The sequence below is a fragment of the Anser anser genome (genome assembly GCF_964211835.1).
Source record: "Anser anser genome assembly, chromosome: 19".
Taxonomy (NCBI): domain Eukaryota; kingdom Metazoa; phylum Chordata; class Aves; order Anseriformes; family Anatidae; genus Anser; species Anser anser.
Window position 1 is genome coordinate 10249015 of NC_139740.1, and position 23910 is coordinate 10272924.

General features: G+C 34.8%; 1 protein-coding gene and 1 long non-coding RNA gene across 6 annotated transcripts in view; one reads left to right on the top strand and one right to left on the bottom strand.

The window, feature by feature from the left end:
* The window catches only part of STXBP4 (syntaxin binding protein 4), a 77731-nt gene that overhangs the window by 24116 nt on the left and 29705 nt on the right, over window positions 1-23910 (top strand). For 3 of the 5 annotated variants that reach the window (XM_083805231.1, XM_083805230.1, XM_083805233.1), the window contains 10 exons: window positions 371-449; window positions 3196-3290; window positions 3782-3878; window positions 5673-5785; window positions 6474-6560; window positions 7651-7716; window positions 14077-14253; window positions 16482-16598; window positions 17233-17282; window positions 17893-18030. In XM_083805231.1, coding sequence (XP_083661357.1) covers window positions 371-449; window positions 3196-3290; window positions 3782-3878; window positions 5673-5785; window positions 6474-6560; window positions 7651-7716; window positions 14077-14253; window positions 16482-16598; window positions 17233-17282; window positions 17893-18030 — 1019 coding nt within the window. The remainder of the gene's footprint in view (window positions 1-370; window positions 450-3195; window positions 3291-3781; window positions 3879-5672; window positions 5786-6473; window positions 6561-7650; window positions 7717-14076; window positions 14254-16481; window positions 16599-17232; window positions 17283-17892; window positions 18031-23910) is intronic. The other 2 variants (XM_083805232.1, XM_083805229.1) reach the window with 1 other exon arrangement.
* LOC310884065 overlaps window positions 18037-23910 on the bottom strand; it is a 53087-nt gene continuing 47213 nt past the window's right edge. Inside the window, exon 4 of the long non-coding RNA XR_014574011.1 lies at window positions 18037-21089. This is a non-coding gene — a long non-coding RNA (uncharacterized lncRNA). The remainder of the gene's footprint in view (window positions 21090-23910) is intronic.

Genomic DNA, 23910 nt, shown 5'->3' on the forward strand with positions numbered 1-23910 from the left:
AGTCAAAACAGGTGATTCTCAGTTGTTTTTATATTCATACTCGAGATTCTTGCCCACTTTTGTTTCCCGTCAGAGCTATAAACATTGAAGCAGGCTGCCTAGGGGCTATGCTGTCTTCATCTGTCAAGTTCTTCAACCCCATCTAAGCTTTTGATAAGGCCCCGATCTAAGTTTTGAATGGCATACCTTCTCACCATCCCCATCCCATGCCTTGCATTTTCTGCTAGGGTTGTTTGGATGTGTCCAGCCCTATTTTCCCCCCCCCAGACTTCCTTCCTTTCCCTCTCTTTTAGTTTAATGTGTATTTCTAGTCTGGCCTGTGACCTATTTTAGAAAATGGTATTTCATGACTTCTGATTTTCTTTCATAGATGGAAACTGGAGTCAAAATTGAAGAGCAATCTCCAATTACTTCTGCAGAGAGCAGTCCTACTGATGTGTCAGTTCCTGGTAAATGCTGATTTAATTCCCTGTCACACTTTTGTTCTTCAATAATTGTCTTAACAGAAAATAGTACATAGGCTTCCAAAAAAAAGTAATATTGCACCATTTTTGTAGTACTAAATAAAGGATAAAGATCAATGGATTGTGCAGTAACTTCTGTCAGATATAACAACAAACAGCTGAAACCAAACAAAAATGAGTGATCACAACATTTGCTATATAGCAGTAATGATAATAGACTCAGTCGAAACCAGATAATGAAGACTCACATATAGATCAAGATTAGGTTACCATAGAAACTGCTTTCTTGATTTGATGAAATTCTGTGGATATATACCACTTGCATTTTTTTTTTTTAATCAAGGATTTGGAAGGATAGAAATAACATGCAGACCTCTTTAAGACTTTTTCAATTAATAACAAATAGAATGCATATGTGTATATTTATATATGAGAGCCATGGCATTCAAACTAAGAAAATAGTCCCTTTGATTGTATCTTTGAATATATCTTATGAAAACAACACTAAGAAAAAATAGAGAGGTTCTAGAGTTTGGTCAGAACCAAATGTGAATTGAATGGTTGTAATTCCTCTGGGAAACCAGTATGCATTGTATTTATAGACAGTGAAAATACAGGCATAACCATGCGGTTCTCAAATAAAAAAATAATATAACTGATCCTGTTTTGTATTTCTGTATGAAGACTTGAACTATATTCTTTTTCTTTGGGCAGCATTAAGTAAGAACAACCTGTGCTCCTTGATGTCTGAGGGGAAGACTGATAAGGTGAAGGACAAACATACAGAATCTGATTCATCCTAGATATTGCTTCAGTGACTATTTAAATTGTACTTGGGCTTATTAAGGTCCTAATTAGATATCCTAATTTTAAATGAAACAGTCTCCATATTGCAAATCTGACCAGTTTGCTTCCTTCCCTGAAGGGTGAGCTGACTGAATGTTAACTTCTGAAACTGATAAAGTTGTATTATTGAATACAGCTGGCATTTAATGATCACACAGTTTTCTCGTACTGATGATTAAAAACACGCTGATTAAATCAAAGGCACAAGAAAAAGTCTTATTTCTGAATATACTCAGAATATAAGGCTCTTGATTAATATAATGCAATATGCAGGAGCTTCATTCTTTTTTAAAGAGACTAAGAAGACCGTAGTTTCTTAGTCTATTGAAATAACGTAGCTAATAGAGTAGGAAGCAGAAATTCTTGCAGCTCCAGTTTGAAGTTTCTTGTCACTTTTCTTTTTTGTTATAGCACATCCTTAGCCAAAGCTGCCACTTCTCTCATGCTGCCCCTTTTCAAGGATAACCTTGAAAAATTGAAGTAGCTCTTAGATTTTTTCTAAATGCTCAGAGAAAAATCAGCACAATTTTGAGAAATTCTTGCAGAAACTCATACACAAAGCTTTTTCATTCTGAGTTGAAAGAAAGTATGCCAATTCATCTGAGGTTCTAGCCCAATGTCTTCAGAATTTAATATAGCATGTGAGAGGTGTTAGTGTCAGAGATTTTCAAGATGTTTTCATTTATGCTTTTGGCATATAAAGAGGATGTAAATTACTTTGAGCTTGGAAACAGATATACTGTGAAATTTAAAAAAAAAAAAAAAAAAATTCTGTGTGATTCCTTCTGTTCCTTTGGAGAGGATCTCAATCTGCATGGTCTTGTAGTTTTCAAATGGTGTTTTTGCTTTGAGTACCTCTGTAGTCCATTAATGAAATAATTAATTGAGATGTAAATTACATGTATAAATAATGAATAAAAGCAAGTATTTTATTTTCTTCTGGAAAAAAAACAGGCAATGAATTTGTTCTGTTTATGTAGTGTAATTTATCTAAAAAAAAAAAAAAAGTTGTCTGTGTTCAAGGGCTTCCAAAGGCTGCTGTTTCTTTTGTTTGAAACATGACAAAGCTGTGGCTGCATTTTTCAACTTCCATTAGAACAAAGAAAAAAAAAAGGAGCGGTGTTTTTGAAATCTTGCACAGGGACTGCTGAGTACTGCTAGCTTCTTTTCTTCTCCTCAAACTAATCCTCTGTAAATGCTGGAAATGAAATAGATTCACCATAATGCATTAATTAATGCAACTAGTTAAAATTATGTAAAATCGTTGCATTTCTGATTGAAATAATTGGACAGAAGGTGATGAACACTTTGGATACAGAGCTTAACGGATGGTAGTCCTTGGAAGAGAGTTCCTCCCCACGAAAACATGCAGAGGAGCCTGTTGGAATGCAGTCTAAAGTAATTCCATGCAGCCCTTAGTTGGTAACAGGTCATTCCCTCTCTTTCACAGTGTTTTCCAGATTGCTAGATAGGCTTTTAGGAACTGTTGATTATGCGGAGGGTGTGTCTTGAAGGTCTCTCTTGAAATTCACAAGTGTGTTTCCCCTTCTGTTTCCAGAGTTACAGAGAGAAAAGAAAATACCACGAGTATAAGCCATATGCTTGATGAATCGCTTGAAGTTATTCCTGGTTTCTCTCTGCTAATTTGCTACTTGTCAGTTTTTGATGGACAATTTCAAATAAGTTTGTTATTGATACCTATATTTTTTTTTTATTATTAGCATTATGCCATTTTTAAAGAAAAAGTCAACCTAAATATTAGTATTTGTTGTGGCAAGTGGGTATTTAGCTGACATCCATTTGAAGAACAGAGCTACATAACAGATTTTTCAAAGCAAGCATTACAACAGAATCATTTCATATTTATATTTTTCTTTTGTTCTAGTCATTGCACCCGGCCAGAATGGTGATTATGAGCTGCAAGGAAGGAAGACTTTCTTGAACTCTACTATTCGTATCAAAGCAGAAAAGCTGGAGAGGGTAAACACTTCGCATCCTTTAAGTTTTCCTTTCTCCCCCTTTATGATATATGTAAAACATCCAGAGAATATTTCAAGGTTCAAACTTCAAGGTATAAGCTACATATGAAATTACCTGTTTGGGTAGTTGTTTCAGGTTGTAGGCCAATATTTCATTTTATATATTGGGCAAATTACTGTTTTTGTTAATCTAATTACTGATTAAGTCTTCTGGGAATCTGAACATCCCTCCGGATTTTTAAGGAAGTTATTAAGGACAAAGGGTTTCGCTTATTACGCTCACCAGTATTCAAGGTTAAATAATATCTGAAGATCTCTCAATTAGAAAGAAAAGTCACAAAGAGTCTCTGGAATAAAAGTGTTGTCAGTGAGAGTGTACTATGATACAAAAGCTCTTTGAAGTGCAGCTCTTTAATTACTCCCCCATGTCCCTGCAGTCATTATCCATAGCCTTTTTTTTTTTTTTTCCAAAATAAGTTTTTTTCCTTCCAGGCATTGAATTATCTGGGGATTCAGCCCACAGTTGAACAGCAGCAAACCCTAAGGCAGCAACTTCAGAAAGATTCTAAAGGAACAGTGTCTTTTGGAGGTAATCATTTGTTAATTACCCTGAAAAATAATGAAATGTACAAATATAGAAATGATAGATAATAACTGTTAATACATTTTCTGTCAGTATTGGGTTGCTACTGCAAATAAAACAATACTTTGGGGCAAAAACCTTACTCTAGTTTATAAAAATAAGCTTGGCATTCTGAAACTAAGTAATTGTAAATGTAATTACAGATTTAATTAACAGCAACCTTGAGAAAGTTTTGGGGTTTGTGCTCACAAATTTCTGAATTTTTGCCATGAAAGTAGAGTATTTGAATAGCGTGAGTTTTTTCAACAGACGTGCTTTCTCCTTAAGATTTCATTAAAATATTAAAATGGTTTGCATTTTAAACAACTAAGCTGTTTATTTTTATGTTTTAAGAAGCAGCCAGATGATCCTCTGTTAATAGTGGCTTTCAGTTTAGGTGTAAATAATTGTAGAAGATAACACTCTTGAAGTGTTCTTAAACTATTGTGTCCAAGTCAATATGTATATACAGATAAAGCACACTTTTTTTTTTTCTGAATTATCAAATTTTATTGTATTTAAACTTAGTAGAATGTAGCAACAGTTTAGAAAGATAAGCTATGGGATTTTTTTCATGCTCGTCTTCATTTACGTACATAATGTTCATATGATTTTTTTATGACTAAAATCAAGACCCCTTAAAATGTAGAGGCCTCTACTTTTTAGGATGGATACTGTGCTACTTTCTAGGACAGGTACTGTAATTGTTCCAAAAATTCTTTGGGATAGTATTGGTGATTAAAGTGACTTCTTGAAGCAACTAACCTGACTGACCATTTAACTTGTTTGGTTTGTGACAACCAAGAACCTTTCAGCTATTGCATGTGGAGAGACATTTGCATAGAGACCATCACAGTCTTTTTTCTAGCTAAACCTAATTCTGATGGGAATGAGTTTTTTTCTGTTGGTTATGACAATTTTGGTAGGTGACGCTAACAGTTTAAGAATATTTGTGTTAAACTGTGAGACATGGTAATTTCAATTTTCCTGAAGTTTATGAAAAACAGCAACAGGCACTGGTTTAAGAAAAATAATTTCTTGTACTAAACCATCTAAAAAGGCACTGGATTTTCAAGTATCTTATCACTAGAGATGGTAGATCTTCCATCAGGTTTTATGTGGTGTATACTAACTGATCTTTAAATTTCCTGTTTTCTCTCAGATCGTAGGAATAAGTTTTCTTTTATACATTCAAAATGAATAGCTATATTGATTAAAAATGCTGCAGTGTCTATATATAAAACTTTCTTGCTCAGCATCAATTTTACCAGGTCTCTCTATCAGTGGTTTAAAGGACTTGCTTGCAAATGTAAAGGTGAACTGTGAACTAGCACAAAATTGCCCCTTTTTCCTACAGAGAGACTGTCTCCTCTGGGAAGATAAATCCACTGAGAAGACAGGTGTAAAACAGATGTGCAGGTCTCTCTTAATTTTTCACACAGGCCTGCCAAATGTACAGCATCTCTGACCAGGTACTTTGAGGTTGAACATCGTACCACCTTTTGTTTTCCTTTCTCCTACACAACTGAAGAAGCATTTCATCCCAAGACCTGTTCTGAATTTTACCAGCTTTACCTCATGTTTCTATTCAGAGAAATGTGTCGGACAAAAATGTAAAAGAATTATGTTTTCCTTTAGGAAGGTGAGGGAGAACAGACACTGCATTTATAAAGAGTAGGCCTTACATGGTGATATTAGCAGTTGTGTTGCATCTAGTGATGCTGCTACTAAACTGAACCTGCAGGCTAAACTGTTTTTTAGATTTCATTGAAGTTTCAAGGAATCTGTTCTCCATGCAACTGAATGCAACAGATGGTGGCCAAAATCCTGTAACATTTGGGATCAATGAAATTGCCGGTTTATTAAATTCACAGGTAAAATATGTGTTTGTACAGTGTTTAATTGTTTTGAGGAGATTATTGGAGAGCTTAGTATACGTGAGATTATTCCAAAGCTTGGGCAGGTTTTTAGAACAGCTCTGTATCATGCTGTGCTTTAAGATAACCTAGTTTCTGTGAAGCTTTTTAAAGCAACCTACTTTGTAGAAAGCAATTCATGTAATTATGTTGTGAGTCGTAAGTATGGACAGCAGTGATTTACCAAGGTTTCTTAAATGGAATATATATTGCTACTACCTGTGTGACTAATAAACAATTATGGGGCCCATTGATGTGAACTACTGCTAGATGGAATATTGCTTTATTCTGGAGGTAACTTTTAAGAATGAATGCTGAAGTAGTCTATTTGTAGCATAGGAATACTTGAATAAAATTATGTATTATTTAAAATATTGAAGAAAACAGGGACCATTAATGTGTATTCTTGGCGAGTTTTGTTAATCTTTTTTAACAGGAAAAATAATTAATCCTTTGGAAGATAAGTTGGTCAGAATTCCTTTTAAAATTCTTAGTATTTTCAGTAATGTTTTCCAGAGCTTTGAATTATTTTAAAATTAAGATTATCTTCTCATTTTATTAGCAAGACCTTTTAAGATTGGATGTAAAAGATATAGAAGATGTGGTTAGCACTAGATTCTAACTTGGCCTATTTAATTATGCACAGTTTGTAACCTGTGGTTCTTTGGAGGATGACATGGAAAAGCTTAAAAAAGAAAAGGATGAAGCTTTAAAAGAAATGAGCAAGTTAAAGGTAATGCTTAATTTCAACTTGTTTTAATTTATTTTAGAGACTAATTTTTTGAGTGTACATATTGTGCGCTTTACTGTTTTTCTTTTGAATTTTGTGTGCAATATTTGATGAATAAATAAAAAGGCAGAGCAAACAGCCTAATTATGTTTGAAGTTCATATGCTCACAATGTATTTCTGGAAAACATGAATTATATTTGTTATACTGAATATTAACACACTTTTTAATCTGATTCGCAGGGAGATGAGATTAAACAGACATTTCACCAAAGTGAATTTGGAGAAGTGACTGATTTGCATAGCAATTTTATTTAGAAATGTGTGATCCTAGTAACCAGAGTGTCTGAGCATATGCTAATGTTTTTGAAAGAAATTAACTGGAGGGTGAATTAATCTGTTTGCAAAATTAATATAGATTTTCACATACACTACAAAATACGTAAAACAAAAGCAATTAATATGTTTAGTTTTACTTAAAACCTGGGTTACAACCATTTTCAAACCGATGGTTACAACCATTGTACAACCACTTTAAAAAAAATAGAGAAATTTTTTAGAACTTTTAACCTGAAAGTGGTGCAGCCTGCAGCAGTGTAGCCTTACTACAGGCTTCTGGTGGAAGTTGGCAAGTGAAAGTGTGGTCAAACGTACAAACAGTATTGAACACTGTTGAACATTCCTGATGTGAATGTTAGGTTGCACAACAATCTATTAAAGTCACAAAAAAGTCTTTATTCTGCACATTTACTAGGTGGCTAGGTAACAAGAGACTTAGAGTGTGTGTTTAATTTGTATTGCAGAAGTGTTCATTGTATAATCCTAGAATGCTAAAGAAACCTAAACAGCATATTATCAATGAACTCTCTGAAAAAATAGCTCTTAGAGATTAAAAATTGATTTTGTCCCAGGTATAGTAAAAGCATTTTGATTATTTATTATTTCCACCAGAACTTTTCAAATAAGTGTGTTTGCGTTTTTTCAACATTATTAGTGGAGTGTGGCATGACCTAGAAACATAGCAGTTGTAAGCAAGTTGGTAATACAACCTCTCTCTTGCATAACTAGTTATTTCTTCCTTTTTTTTTTTTACAGGAAGAATTGTCTGAATCTATGAATTTACAGAAGCAGTTAACAGAGGAGCTACAAATAGTCAAGCAAGTATGTTGAGTTTCTTTAAAATAAAATCTCTTTGTCTTGAAAAGGAGGGAGGACTTCTTGCGCTCTTGATGTTTGTATAGACTGTACCTTCACGCTGATTTCAACTCAAAGTGTTTCTTTTGCTACTACAAAGCTTTTGATTAGAATTGGAGACTGTATATCCAATTCTGTAATTATATCCAAATTAAGTTTTTGAACCAATGATACTTTTTTATTGAACTGAGTTAGGAACCATAGGAATCATAAGACAAACTGGATCAGGTTAGTTGGATATCAATGTAGTACCTTTCTCATGTTAAGTGTAAATGTTCTTTAAGTGACTTTGCTGTTCTTAGGTGACAGTATGCCTAATCTACAATCTCAAGTTTTGCTATTTTATATGTCAACCAGAAAGCCAGGTATGAAATAATAGATACGTCTGACAATGCTACCTGGTGTTTACCAGGAAAAAAAAATGGTAATAAGCGTTTTGTGAGAAATGTCTTCTTTCTGTCTCCATATCCGTCTATAATTGTGAGAGAAGAAATCCAAATTTCTTATGAAATTTAACCTTCTTTTGTGTCTCTTAAAGTAATTTTCCAATTATATTTAAGTCTTACTTTGTTTATAGCCCAGATTCAAAACCAAGTAAATTTCCTGTTTCCTTCTTCTACGAACATCCTCCTGTCAGCTCTTCTTCTGAGCTGGTCAGAGAGAAGAAATCTCTCTCATACTGCTGCACACATTCCTTGCAGGTTCCTCAAGGCTATCTGTTGCATCAGATGTTCTTGTAAAAATGCAAAATGTAGTTTAAAAATCTTAATGTTTACTGTTACGTTAAAATTACTTTTACATTATGGCTCATATATGCATTTTTTTGTTTAGCGCCGTGGTCATCTTTTACTCCACGAATATGAGAGAACTGCTTGAAAGCTTTCTCTGTTAATATTGTGGTGTTGCCCTCTACACTGTGAAACACCAATGAAAAAAGATAGATTATTTTTTGGATAAAATTTAACTGGAAGTATGTTACAGTAGTGGACCTCATGTTTCCATTCGCTAAATGAGTGTATAGTCTATCACTCCAGACTAGAGTTGATGTTCAGTCCATCAGTCTAAACTAAAGCTAGTGGAAGGTAAAAACCTGAAAATGCAAACAATATGGACATTGGGTCCTCCACATAAGGTGTTTCAATTCACACACCTGCTCTTACTGGGAAGGTAGACTTACACAGAAACCATTCCAGTTTTAATTGGAAGCAATACCTATTTTCTACCTCACGAGGTCCTCCTACCTTAATTTTTCTGTCAAGTACTGTCATGGGATTGTGAAGGTCAGCTTTGCAGGGAATAATACAGACCTCCAGATTTTCTATTGAGTGTTTTAAGTAAATGCTGTTGAAAACGTTCCAGATAGTGAAATAGAGAAACAATAAGTTATGTGTAGTTTCAGCAGTGCTTTAGCCTGAGACCTATTTTAGGAGGTAAAAGCAGGCTTTTGATCGAAATTGTAGTTCTGTTTATACTTTACATATTTTGTAGTATTTTATATATATGTATCTGCAGTTCAGAACCAATGCTGACACTGAGATTTATGGTAATACAAAGTTCAAAAAATAATAGGCTACATAGTACTAATTGCCATGTAATTGCCAGCCTTCTTATCTGAACCTCTTTTTGAATCCTCAGACATCTAGATATGGCTACAGCCAATTACTCTGCATTGAAGGTGCTCAGGGTTTCAGAAGAGGTAGTTGTGTTTCCTACAGCAAACACTTGGATGTACCTTGAAAAGTACAATGTACAGTTTAGATTTAAACTTGAGATACTTATCCACATATAAGCGTAAAGACAGAAAGACTGCACATAACCTTCTGAAATATTATGGGTGTGATGTCTCTAAGGTGGTTTTATTTCAGGAGAAATAACATGAAAATTCGTTTTGTGAAAAATCAAGGTGAAAAAAGCACGAGTGACTTTTTTCTTGATGTACTAGCTAAATCGACCTCTCAGCCTTCTTGCCAGTCTGGAAGAAGCCACAACCCAAATGCTGCCTTTTTCTTGCATATCTATTAAAAATAGATCTTCATTATTGGAGTTAGTAGTACAGTGGAATTTTTCATCACTGTAAGTCAGTTGAGTCAGCATTAAAGTTATGGTTTTTTTTCTAGGCATAGCTGTTTGGGGGCTATTTTATAAAAGATTCTGCAACTTTCTCAGCTGTGTAAGTAGCCATTTCAGGATTTCTTTTCTTCTATTCTCTAGTATGCTCTTAGTTCAGGAGGCAAAGAGAGCTTAGTGTCAATTCAAAGAAGAAAGCATCTGTAAATTGAAGAGAAAATCTCAAGAATGGATGAAATAGTGTACTTTGAGGATTTCCTGCTTCAGCTCAAGTTAGTGAAATGAATTAACAGGAACATTACTGAGAGCTAATGGCCCATTTCAAAGTAAACAAATACAATTTATGGGCTTAAGGTCTTCTGAAATCAGTACAATTTAAACTTTTAATTCATTGCTTTCCTGAAAAAAAACAAGGCTTTAAATGAGGATGCAAGCTACCAGTCATATACAGGAGTATCTTTTGTGGTATTTCCATTGTCTGCTAATTGTGAATCCCAGAGATTGCAGCTTAATTAGGGCAGGCATACAAATATTCTGTTTAATGGATGTGCTTTGTCAGTACCCATTCATTAAGTGGTGATTGAATGGGTAGCTAACAGGATAAATAGAAACTCTCAGGATTAGAAATATAGCTAAAATATTTGAGATTGTGATACTGCTCTCCATAGCTTTTGGTCTTCCCTGAAATCTTAAGGAAGCTGAAATTGGCACAAAACATAGAGTGGTGCTTTTGAGTACCTGAAGTCTTGTCAGTGTTACAAATGTGAGATCTGTAATGCTGAGATTTATCTTCCTGGAGGAGTCTGACTGTATTCTATAGTGCCTGGAAGTCCAAGGTCATACCAACCTGAGTGATCTCATCTTCACTACAGCTTTTTTATGCAAACATTATCAGCCAAAGCACCTTAGCTAAACACAGTAAATGTGAAAGATGCTAAAGTTAGGGTAGTGCTTGTGGCATCCCATTCCACTGGACTTTTATTTCATAGGCGTTATATTTGCTATTCTGTGCTTCTGTTTTCTAAGAGGAAAAGTGGTGCTTTGAAGACTCAGACTTGAATGGCTGATATTTTGGAAGCAGTATATAATTTATTTCACCCTGCCTGAAAGAAGCATTTGGTTTATTTCTATTTCATTAACTTTCTAATTCTAATATATAATAAAAATAATAGAAGTTCTTTAAATGATGTTTTCAACATGTTGTTTTTGTAAAATGAATGGATAAGCATAATTGAATCGTTGCTACACTTTTTCAGGTAGTTTAAAGAATGCCTTTCTTCCAGTGTTTGTGGTGGCTGGAGTATTACTCAGATGAAACCTACTTTAAACACTTGAATTTATTCCATGGAAAAAATACCTGGCTTTGTAAGAAACCTGCACACAAATATATTGATTCTGTAAGGATTCAGTTTCTCTTCTCCAGCCTGCACTTTCTTATTTGTTGTGGTGGCTTTATACCAGATTAGGACAAATAGTTCCATCAAGCATTTATATGGAGGACGTATTAGCAGCTGCAGATTCCATTTCTGTTGTGTCTTCCTTGATACCTGCAACTGAAAGGGACAAGAGAAAGTGTTGCTGAAGCATGCTGTAATCCATCTCTTCTTCTCTGGTGGATGCCCCTTACCTGCACGAGTTAGAGAACCCACCAAGTCACTGCAGTGCCAACTTCAGTAACTGTAGAACTGGGAAAACTGATGGTATCATGTGCTTTGTGCCTCCCTGCTCAAGCAAAGAGCTCTGGTTTGTCAGAAAATTCTGCAAATCCAGTGATAATGTGGATAATTGTTTCCTTGTAATATAAGAACCCATTGTTCGTTAATTATTCCTTTAGGTCTTTCACTGTTGAAATCTGGTCATACTTAGTCTGCTATTACAGGGAAATTAATATTCAGCAGTTGGGTTTCTGCAAAAACAATGGATGAGTAAAGGCAATTCTGGGTTATAAGAGATGAAACCCTTAACTCAGGGAGGTCTTATTTCAAAACAAAGACCTTCCTTTTCATTATAGCAATTTTCCCATGACTTATTTGATGTCAGTTTATATAAATAATTCCCATTTGTGCATTTTTATGATACTATCCTTTGTCAAACATCTGTGTTCATTTATATTTGGCAAACTTAATACCGAAGTATTGTTTCACTTTTGTCTCCAAGAGTCTTTTCACCACCTCTAGCCTATTACTGAACGATACCTTTGCTACTTAAGGCTATGAAAACATCCTTTATATCAGTAGGGCCCACCTTTTCTTGCTGATGATTCACATTGTTTCTTGCAGTCCCTGTACAGAGCCAGTAAGTTTGATTGCTATGCGTATAGATTCATAAGTTCTTAGGAGTCCTTGCTGGATTATTTGGAGGTAAAGGAATTGCTGTGAGCCACTTGTAGGAGGGACGGATTGTACTGGTGGCCTTCATGAGCCACAGCCAGTCTTCTGGTGAGTGCTTCGGTACTGTCCCCTTGCACAGCTCTTAGCGCTCTGCAAACATGAGTGTTAAACAAGCTAGGTGAATAACAGAAAGACGCAGCAGTAAGCTTTCAAATAGTCTGCTTTTCCAGGTATAGATGGCGGTCATGTAGAATAGATGAATCTAATGCTTCTTGTGCTTCTAAAAGAAAAAAAAAAAGTACTTGCTGTCGAATTAAAGGTTATTTAAATGTATCTTTTATCGCTTATAATGGAAAGCTCTATATTATATAAACCCAGTGTCATCTGTATTCACTAATGATGTTGCTGTTTGCTACATGTATGATTACTTCTTTTAATGCTTTATTTTCTAAGAGACCAGAATGCCCCTGGCAATTATCCAAATTGGTATTATGTTGCTAAACCATTGTAAATGTGAGGTAGGTGATGTCCTATATATGTCATTCAGATTAGTTTACTTATAGCATGAAACAAATATATATTGTTTATAAAGACTAACAATTTATGGGTTAAAAATCATCTGAAACCGAGACTGGTAGAACTGGTGGTCATTTTACAGGAAAAACATTAAGACAAAGCGTAGGAAAATCTGGCTTAAAGAATATTGATTGCAAAGAAGAAATGCTTCTGAGGAAATAATAGAATTAAATCTTCATTTGTAAGTTTAACTGACCTCTCTAGACATTTATATTATAACACCCATTAAATATTATATGACATTTCTTCCACAGAAAATTGAAGTTGTGGTCATTTAGATTTTTCAGGAAAAGTGGTTTCAAGTCCAGGCTACTTACTACTGGTTATGGATTCTCAATGTCTGTTTCTCCTGTTTCCCCTCTAGTCCCATTCCCAACCAGGATATAGCTATAATAATAAGATATAACAGGTAAACTAGAAATAGCCTATATACTTAAGTATCCTTAGCTGAGGAATTTGTACAAAGAATTTCTAGTTCTGTGAATTTTTCTATTTAAAAGTTGTAACTGTAATGCTTCAGGAAATTCATATAAAGTATTTTCTCTAGATTAAAAAAAAGCTAAGGGTTTACTGCTTTTGGTGCCAGTGAGCCTGTAGAGCCTGTGAGCCGTTGAGCAGTTCAGTCTTTTATAGTGTAAGCTAAGCTGTTGTCTAGACCTTTTGTTTAACTTTTTTGAATTTACAAACCAAAGTGAATTTGAATTAATATTCAGTAGTAAAACGAAGTGAGCAATATCCTTCTCTGAATTGGATTTTACAGCATTTATGGTTTACTTCAGGTGAATTAAAAGTTAACAGCTTCTTTTTTCTAGTTTTCCTTACTTTATTTATATATAAATTTTAAATAACACTCTTCTGTGATAACACAGAATAACAATATAAGAGTGGGAACTGGGCAGAAAAATTAAAAACAGCACTAATTTTAAGAACAGTTTAGACTGAATACTTGCATTAGAAGTCCATCTACATGATGTGGAAACTCTGAACTGAGTGTGAATTCAGGCAATAATAGTAAAATATCAAAAAACATTAATTAAAAGTAGTTTATCTTGTACAGAAATGATGGGACAAATTAATAGCATCAGATACATTTCTATAAAACTTTTCATTCAATTAGATTTGCAGTAGTCATAGAATTAATGATGTACTTCTCAGGAATATCATCTCTGTAAAAACCTGTTTTTTCTTTGTGCATCATTCATTGTAAATTCAGGAAATGAACTGGCTAACCACGAATCCTAAAAGGTAGCGCTACTGCCAACTCCAGTACTTTTAAGCTAAATCTGCACTTTTTTTTTAAACCTTTGTTGTTAGCAGGAGTTGTAATTTTTCAATTAAATTTTGTAACCTATAGGAAGCCAAGGCAGCTGTAGAGGAGACGAGAGCCTTGCGAAGTAGGATTCATCTTGCTGAAGCCGCACAAAGACAGGCTCGTGGAATGGAGATGGACTATGAAGAAGTAATTCGCCTGTTAGAAGCTGAAATCGTGGAGCTGAAGGCTCAGCTCACTGATCATTCTGGCCAAAATAAAGTAAGCAAAGCAGCCAGTCTCCTGTCGTAGTTACCATGGTTTCCTTGCTGTTGTCATGTATCTTGTTTTCATTTTCTTTTCATCTGCTTTCCTAAAGTAGGTCACTGTTTGTCTTGTATTATTCAATAACTGGAATGATGCGGAGTGAAGGGGGTAATGTGAAGTGTATGAGTCTTCCTTTATCCAGATATCTTTGGGCTGCAAAAACAGGAGCTAGAAGCATATGTGGGTCATAGGTCAATATGGAACATCTCAAGCATTAAAGCAAGGAGTAGTTTCTGGACTGCAGATATATCATATGTAAAGCCTATACGTGTATTTGTATGCTTTTGTGTATATGTACAAGTGGTCTTAATATTTTTATGTTTCTGTTAGACAAATAATAGTGATAATAAAGTCCAGCACTGTTCTTAAGTAAATTTGGATTTAATCAAGATAATCACCTAAAAGCTACTAACAGTACTCTGCCAGAGAAATTTCTTTTTTAAATTCAGCTTCATATTTTAAAACTACTTCATTTTCAGCAAGTCGTTTCAAAACATGTTAAGGAATAAAATAGTTGAAGCACTTTTTAATTTTTCCCTATGATTGAGGATCCATTTTCTACACACAGTTTGAAAAGCTGCAGACAGGTTGGCATTTGTGTGTTTACCTTTTATCATGAAAAATGGATGTGCATAGGAATTAATGGTGAAGGAAACCTGCTGAAATGGTGCCTTTTTCAGCATGAGAATTAGTTCAACATTAAAAGGTTTTAAAAAGGTTAAACAGACCTCTATGGTGTACAAGCTTACAAAGAAGCAACATAGCCATGATGTGTAATTCCCAGGGAGGAATTCCTTTCACCTAATTGTGAGTGTGCATGATAAGATGTATCACACCCTAGAAGTTGTTCTTTCTGAACATCTGGGTGAGATGCCCCAGCTTTTATGTTTTTTTTTTTTATGTTTTTGTGTGTTTTTTTTAAGTTTTGTTTGTTTTCTAGGACTTGAATAAATATAAAAATATTAAGAAATTCAGAGCATGTGGGTTGCTGTATTAAAGATTTGTTTCTAAGATGCTAGCTTGAATTCCTGAAATTCTGATTGAGCACTTGAAAATCTGAGGTGAGATTTGGTTCTGTGTGTTTCTTATTCAAAAAAGCACTATCAGGTAGCTATGACCGTGTAGAGTTGATATAAAGTCTTTACATATTTTTATGTAGCTGATTTTGTTATTTTTTTTTTTTAATATTAAAGAGTATGGTTTCTCTGAGGGCTGACCAGCTCCTTCTCCAGGAGTGGACAATGAGATTACAAAAAAAGATGTTTTAATCGACAGGTTCTCTGGCACCCTGAGTGATGGTGATTCTGCTGCTTTGTACATTATTCACAAACAAATGGGTGCATTCATTTGTTTCAAGTAAAGATAATAAAAAGTGGCTTTTTGGAGTTTTAGTTTTAATAACTTTTATGGTAGGTAGTGGGCTTTCAGAAAAGATTACCTACAGGATGTGAAAATTTGTTTCAATGATAGTGATATTTTCTTAGTTTTGGAGCATATTTTGGTCTAGACCGTCTGTTCAGCAAATACCTTACCTAAACATACATGCCCATGTACATGTGAAGACTTTACTCATGGTCCTCACACTTGAACAGTAGTACCAGGGACTCAGGCCAGAGCCTGGGGCCTCCAGAACTCAAGCTAATGAGTCAGACTCGGTAGCTGAGGCTCACATTCTCTGTAGCTGAAGTAGAGAAGGGATGCATAACACTGATCAATAGGTTATACAAGTGCATGTAGAGAAATCCTAGGGGGTAATTTTCTCCAAGATATGCCGTAATTACTCTGTTGGCCAAAGGATGTACAGATGCAAACTAGTGGACTGAGCTCGTTCACACGCTGGCTATTTATGCCACCCTGCTGACAGGTACTGCCAGCATCAGTTTGGTATTTTTCATCCATTCATGAATCAGTTCAAACAATCCGAAGTTTCTGCCCTATCCCTGTTGTTAGCTGCCAATTTCAATTTACCTTGATATCATAATCCAGAATGTGTTGTTGTTACTTACTACTAGATCAGGCAAACATGCCTCAGGAGCAGTTACGTTTTTCAGAAAGGTAGAAAAGATGATGTGTTAAACTTTTCAGACATCCATTTTAATTCACACCTTGTTTCTTTGTGAGCCATGGAAGAAAATTATTAAAATAAAAGCCTTAAAATAGCGTGGACCAAATCTCTTTTCCAGGATAACATCCAAGACTTGAGAAAGAGAGTTACAGTGCTTGACTGCCAGCTGCGGAAATCAGAATCGGCTAGGAAGACCTTTGAGGTGGCTACTGAAAAATTACTACAATTTATAGAGGTAACTTTGCCTATCATTTCTAGCAGCATTTTATTTGGAAAGTGTTGTATTGATGTTTCTGAGGAATAAACATAATAAGCTGACTGTAAACTATAGTTTGTAGAAACCATTCCACAGCTTGATGCAACGTGCTAGAAATGGTGTAGAAGTGTACAGGTCTGCGTAGGAATTTACTTAGTCTTTGTATCTTGCTGTACACAGAACAAATGAAACTGGACAGATATTTAAACATAATTTTTCACAAACATCAACTTCTGTGAAATTCCCCGGGGGGGGGAAGCAGAAAAATAATATTTAATAATATTTTGAAATGCTGTAACACAAACAAGAAACATCATGGTATTTATTTCATGCAAAGGGGTTATCTTTTTTGTTTGTGTGTTTGTTTTACTTCTGCCTTTACTGCAGTAATCCATTCTGTATCATTCTGTAACTTCTGATGATATTTTTTGTAGCCAAGGGTCAAACTGAATAGGAAATAGTTTTAAACATCTGGATGGGAAAGACTGGACTCCCTAGTCTCTTGAGATACAAATCAAATCCCATGTCCCCAAATAGAGCATCTAATTATAAGGTATCAACTTATTGATTGTGTTGATTTATCAAGTGTTAACTTTTTGACTATGGCCAACAGGTTGTACATGAAGTACTTTCAGATAACTCTACTCCCTCAACAGTTCTAAGGTAGGCAGATCTGAGCTCTTTTGTAATGAAATGCAGTTATTCGTATAATATTGAAAACCTCTATGATTGTTTCAAAGTCTCCAAAAATTGTTTTGTAGCTATTTTTTCATATAGTTTTCTTCAGTATGTTACTGAATGCAATTACAATTGTGGGGAAGAATTAAAAACTAAGCTTTCAGGATGCTGCTTCATTAAAAAACAGAGTATTAAATTAAAAGAGTTAATCGCATAGTTACGGCCTATAACTATGACAAGAATTATATAAGATATATAAGATAAGAATTAGGTACCCTAAAGTAGTGTCCCTTCTTAAATGTTAATATGAAAATTAATTTTAAGGAATTTACTTTTCTGACATCTACTGAGGATTTGACACTACTTTTTGAGTCATGAACTACATTGTTCTAACTGAACTATCCAACTTTCCTAATACCTTTGTTATACAGACAGAACTACTTCTGAGACAAATTTATATTTGGTGGTATGAATCTTTTAGTTCATAGAATGAGAATAACACCTATCTAGAAACACAGCTTTACTTTATTAAAAATAAATCTTTCTATTTCTAGTCTTACAAACAAACACTCTTCTTTTTTTTTTTTCCTATTAGTGACAGAAGAATAACCTTGTCTTCTAAAGCACTTCTTGCCCGGTTGGGAAGGATTGGACCGACTGTCACCACAGCTCTTGCAGCGGAAGCCAGAGACCTTGCCAAGTCTGTCCGTGCCATTTTGGAAGTAGATTGTGAGTGAGTGCATGTGTCTGTGTTTGTATATACACACATAAATACTTCCTTTCTTTCATCAAATGTTGTAGCTTTAGCATCTTGGCTGCCAGTTGAGACTACTGGTTTTTTTGTTAGTTTTCAGTTTAAAGTTTCATCCATTTATACTAAGCCAAGGAAAGAAGTATTGCTCTTTTTTTTTTCTTTTTTTTAATAAGAATACCTGTTTAATAAACCAAGAAATTACTTATTCTGAAGATTAAAACAGGGAGTTGGTAGACATTTCTGAAAATACCTAATAATTCAGAAAGATACAAAATATTTCACTCCATTCTGAAAGGGTTGACTTGGCAAGTGATGAGCGTTATGCCAGCTGAAATTAATGACTTGTAATAGAGTGCAGTAAAGCCAGTGGCTGGTAATAGAGACGTCAGTGATTTGCCACCACACGGCAGATCTCTTGGAGATACAGTGATCTCTCAGTGGATCCAGTTTTTCTTTTTACTTTTCTTCGGTTTCCTTTGCCTTTTGCACAGCCTTTTTACTTTTGCATTCATCAACAAGCTCTTATTTAAAAAACAGCTTATGAAAAGAAGAAATGGAAGTGTAATATTAAACAGTTATTTTAATTCTGTTCAATAGCATTCGTCGCTCTTCGAAAAACATACACCAAGGACTTTATGTGGTTTAAGATCGTCTTGCTCTAATCATTAGAAGGAAGTAGTCAGAAATAAGCATCACATGGGATTCTAGAGACCCGAGTTTCATTGTCTCAAGAGGCATAATCTGAAATTCATTGGTGGGATATTTCTGTTGATGTTTGTGGGCTTTGAACAAAAAACATGTAGTGAATGCAGTCTGAGCTGACAGGGTTTTGGAATATTAGCTTTAAGATCTCAGTATCTTAAACCACACAAACATAAACCCTCTTCTGAGACGCAAAAGATGCATCAGAATGAGTAGATTTCTCCAAATCTTTAGAAAATCTGAGCATTATTAAGAATTTTTAAATGTGGACTTGTGAAGTTAGGAAATGTCTTTAATTAAACAAATCCTCCAGGGCTTTTAAATCTGGTATCAATTCAGCAGCAGAGTACATAGATGTTTTTGTTTAAAATTTGGTGTGAACTGGTAGAATAAATCATTCATAGCACCAAAGCACAATGCAGATTCAGTGTCAGCTGAGTATGCACCTTTATCAAACTATAATTAGAATATAAATCCCTGGAAAAATTAAAGCAGAAATTTAATGTCAAGATGAGGAATATGAAAATCTCCAGAATCATGTAAAACCAGCAGAATTTCCTGGCTATGATGTTCTATTTTCATAAAAGAGTGTTTACAAAATATTATTCTGTTGAATTTATGAGAACATTTATCAACTGGAGTCTTAATGAAGATTTTATTGCTTTAGGGAGTGAATGTAGCCTGCAGTTTCTATTGGAGATAAGTGTATTCCCTCAGTTAGGTCATTAACAGAATTCTGTTCCCATTGGTCAAAATTATGCTAGTTCATGACCAGTTACTGTAATAAACTGTATGCAGTTGGAAATCTAAGAAGCAACTGTGGCTTATTAAAGGATTCCCATGGTTGCATATTTTGATTGTATTTACCTCTAGATGGGCTGACATGTCAGTTCTAATCCAGATTAGATGGATTGCTTTGCAAAAATAAAACAGAAATGGTCCAACATATCGCAGGAGTTTTTTGAGAGCTGGAGAATTATGGTGACAATGATGGTATCGAATATTTTAATATCCTTTATATGTTGATTGGAAATTAAATTAGAAGGGGACTGCATAAGTATATTCATTGAGGAAACGTTTCAAAGTATGAAAAATGTCTTACTTGCATCACATATTTATGCATCATGTATAAAGGAGAACGAAGCAAAATAAGAAGATAAAGAAGAATTACCCAAAATATTAGAATTAGAATGACTGGAGGAGGTGAAAAGAAAAACAGTGGCCAGGATAGTGGGGAATTTGTTTTCCACCAGTTACGATGGAAGTACTCTGTCACATTAAGTTGTTTCTATCACACTACACAGGAAATCATGCAAGGAAAACATTTAGTCCTAAATGCAATTGAATTCTAACATGTGGTTGTGTCAAAAATTATAGGTAGGATACATGTTAGAAAGCTCTAGAGCCATAGCAAAGATCCGTTTTATGAACCTGCGGGTTAAAAATAGCTCTGCAGAGAAGGATTTAAAGATTGAACGTCATCCTTCTGAGTTCATTCTGATTTGGAGAGTATTACAGATAGACTTGTTCTCTGACGAGCTTGTGTGTAAGATTAAAGCTTTAAAGCTCTCAAAAAAAATTGTTAAAGCAGAGTAACTGTTTAATAGCATTCTGTCTGCAGTCCTCTATGCCAGATTCACACAATACATTCCCCATGTGATCTTCTGTTTTCTTGCAGATGGGCTGTCATAAAAGGGGGCTTTCATATATGTAGCACTTCATAAATATCATACATTTAAAAAAAAAGAGTATAATAGACACTACTTTGAAGACTACAGGCCATACCATTGTTTCCAGAAAGGAGTCTTCAGCATAACAATTTGTTAATGAATTCTAGGAATGAGAGAATTGGAGTGAGTACTTTTGAGACTGCTAAGTGGATAAAAATGCATTGCTGGGCAATTATCGTAATATATTTTACCTTCTGAATGGATCTTCTCTTTCTGTATTTGTTTCATTTTGAACAATGAGAAGTAAAGGAGCCCTAACAAAAATACCTTATAAATTTATTTACAATACATGAGAAACACGTCTAGGTGTAAAGACAAGTTTGTGGAGCATTCTTCCAAACCAAAACTGACTTTCCTGCTAAAAATCATCCTTGACATCCAGGACAAAATGGCATACGTATGAGTTAGCCACACTAACTGTCCTCTTCCTGTGTAAGAGCATCACATTTTCCCTGAGGGAAGAGGTTTAAAAAACTTCAGTGTGTTCTTGAAAATCTCTGAGTACATATTGCTTTGTCTGTAATAATGCTGCAGATCAGTTTTCAGCTGTGTAGGTTGAATGACAGCTGTGTGACATCAGTTTGGCAATTCTTTTAAGTGAGGAATCTGTTTAAAAACAAAAACGTTTAAAAAAAACAAACAAACTTGTTTTACAGTGCTTACTACTATAGGATCCTCAAGATCCAGAAATGCAAATCAAAGTAATAAACAGAATAATCAAGCTTATCCCTTGAAAGATTCGTTCTTCTTCATCTTGAAAAACTGTTAGCTATTTTTAGACACTAAGTCTTGGGAGGCCTTTCTCCTTTACAGAATACTAGCATCTCCTGAAGACATAAAGAAAATTACTTTCATCTTACAAAGCATAATAATGCCTCGGTGAAGAACTGCAGCATTTAAAAGTCGTTGCTGGCTGCACTTAGTAGTCCATATGGTGAAGATCATGCTAAAAAGAACTGAGAAAGCGTTTTCTTCTTTTCTATTACAAAATTAAAAAAGAAATATACTTGGTACTGGTAATGGTAAAAATCTGATTAACCCTGGAACACACTTCTCTTCTTAAAATAGCAGGCAATAGGCATTTTGAAATGTGCAGTCGTATAATATAGCTTTCAAGTATTTTGACTGCTAATTTCCTCGCTCTGCTTCTGAAATTTCTATCCAAAAATACAATCTTGCTCTTGTTGATATAATCCCAGTCATCAGTATCTATTAAGTGCTATGACGCCTGCTTCTCTGATCAGCAGGAGCTCAAGCAATGGATCTTGAACTATTTTTTCACCTCATTTTCCTTTAATCTGTTGTCAGCCTGAAATCTGACACACGGCAATCATGCTGAAGTTTACTACAATGAGCTCCAAATTAACATATTGTCCAAAAATCCTGTTTACCTTCTTGATATGGATCTCGTTAGATGCCATAGCCTATACTTAGGAAGATCCCACAGGCAGAAGTTGAGTTGCCTAGACTGTGCCTTCATTTTTCATGTATCCTGACTGGCTGTAAAAAGAAGGCAATGGAAAGTGCTGGTTGTCAGTGCCTATTAGTGCTTGTTCTCTTGATAGTTAAGTTGCTGTTACATTTTGTACCACAGACAAAGTCTTACATCCCAGGCATTAACAGCTGAAATACGGAGCCTATCCATTTATTTGGTTTATCTTTTTAACTATATTATAGTAAGTTGCCACCATAATTCCATATTCAGCAAGCTGTTATTTGTCTTTTTGCATTCCATTGACAAAGTTATAAGCTGGTAGCAGAAAGTTATAATATAAGGCAGAGTAGCACGTCCTCTGGAATAACAATTTTGCTATTTTGAGGAGAGTTAATAGTGCTAAATATTCATATTCTTTTTATTTATAGATTGCAGCTTTCGTGTGTTTATTGTAATAGAATTAATGCCATATACATTATTACTGTTTTGTTCTTAAAACTAAAGATACAGCAATGCTATAATTTCGTACAGCTTTTTGGCTGTAGTTCATCAGGAGAGTTCTGAAAACGCTGATGTGTAAGCATTGGATGTTCCCCCTGCCTTTTTGGTTTATGTCTGTGCATCCAAATCCAGCTGTAATTGTAACATGGGTAGGCATACACTGGCTAACTTGACTTTTATTAGTTGGGCTAGTCATATTAAAAATGCATTTGCAGAGACCAAATATCAAAATACTACTCCTCCAGTGACCCCAGGAGTATTATCTGATCGCTGACATTTGCTGAAACTCGTGCTGCTTTGTCTTTTTATCTTTTCAGTATCAGGGAGAGAAAATTATTTCCTGCAGAATCATTTTTTCTGGGGACAGTTCTGCACTGGGAGGATAGCATACCTATAATATACTTCCAGATAATAAACTAGAAATGTACCTTTTCTTCCTGACTGAAAGGAAGCATATAACTAAAGACATAACTCTGTGTGTCCATTGTTCTGGCAAGGCCATAAATATTGCAGTGAATTACTGAAATCAGAAATAGTAGAGAGCTATTAAATTGCAATGTACATCCTTAAAGTATCTGTACAGCTCCCATTTTTAATAGCTTTTGACTAGTAAAAGAAATAAATCTTAAAATCAATGCTGTATACTTTAAAGATATAGAGGTTATATTTGTTAATTAAATATTTTCTGGCACAATATTTCTACTAGGAAATACTATTTTAGTGAAATGTAAATGTGCTATTTCTTTGAAACTTTCAACAACAACAAAAGAGGTGATTTTTACTGTAAAGGAATTTATCAATTCTTTTATCCAGTAGAAAATTTCAGTTTTACTAGTCCCTTAAGGTTAGAGAGTTGTTCCTCAAAACAAAAATATTTCATGGGAGGGTAATTTCATTTTTATAGACAACAATACCTTTAAGTTACTAAATGATTTCTTTTGTTGTTGAATGTTTTTTGAGTTGGCAATTAAATAACAACAAAAGCAGCAGCAGATAAATCTGAGAATCACACTGGTAATTTTAGAATATGGCCACATCATCAGTATCCATCCACCCTGCAGAATCATGCTTAATTTTGACCTCATGGGAACTGCTCTCTTTTGCCATAGACTATCAGTGCTGTATTTCTCAAGTAGCATCACAGCGTTATACCAAATGTCAACTTCTCAAGAAGGATGTTCTCAAATCCAGTTTTCTTTCTACGAGGGCAGGAGTAAGTGTGCCTATAGCATGTCCTCCTGGTCTTCACTGGGTTCTGAAGTCAGCGTGAGCCATAAAACCTCTTCCTTATGTAGCAGAAACATCTCCCAGTTTGTCTTGAATTTGGAATTTAGTTCCTTTCTTGTTTGCTCAATATCATCTTGTAGTGACAACATAGGGCCAGACAAGACAGAGCAAAAAAGAAGCTTCTTGCTGTTGCTGAATGCATCACTTTATTCAGTTTCTGTGGGGCACTTGTATTGTGGTTTCCAGCTCTGCTCAGTGGAAAAC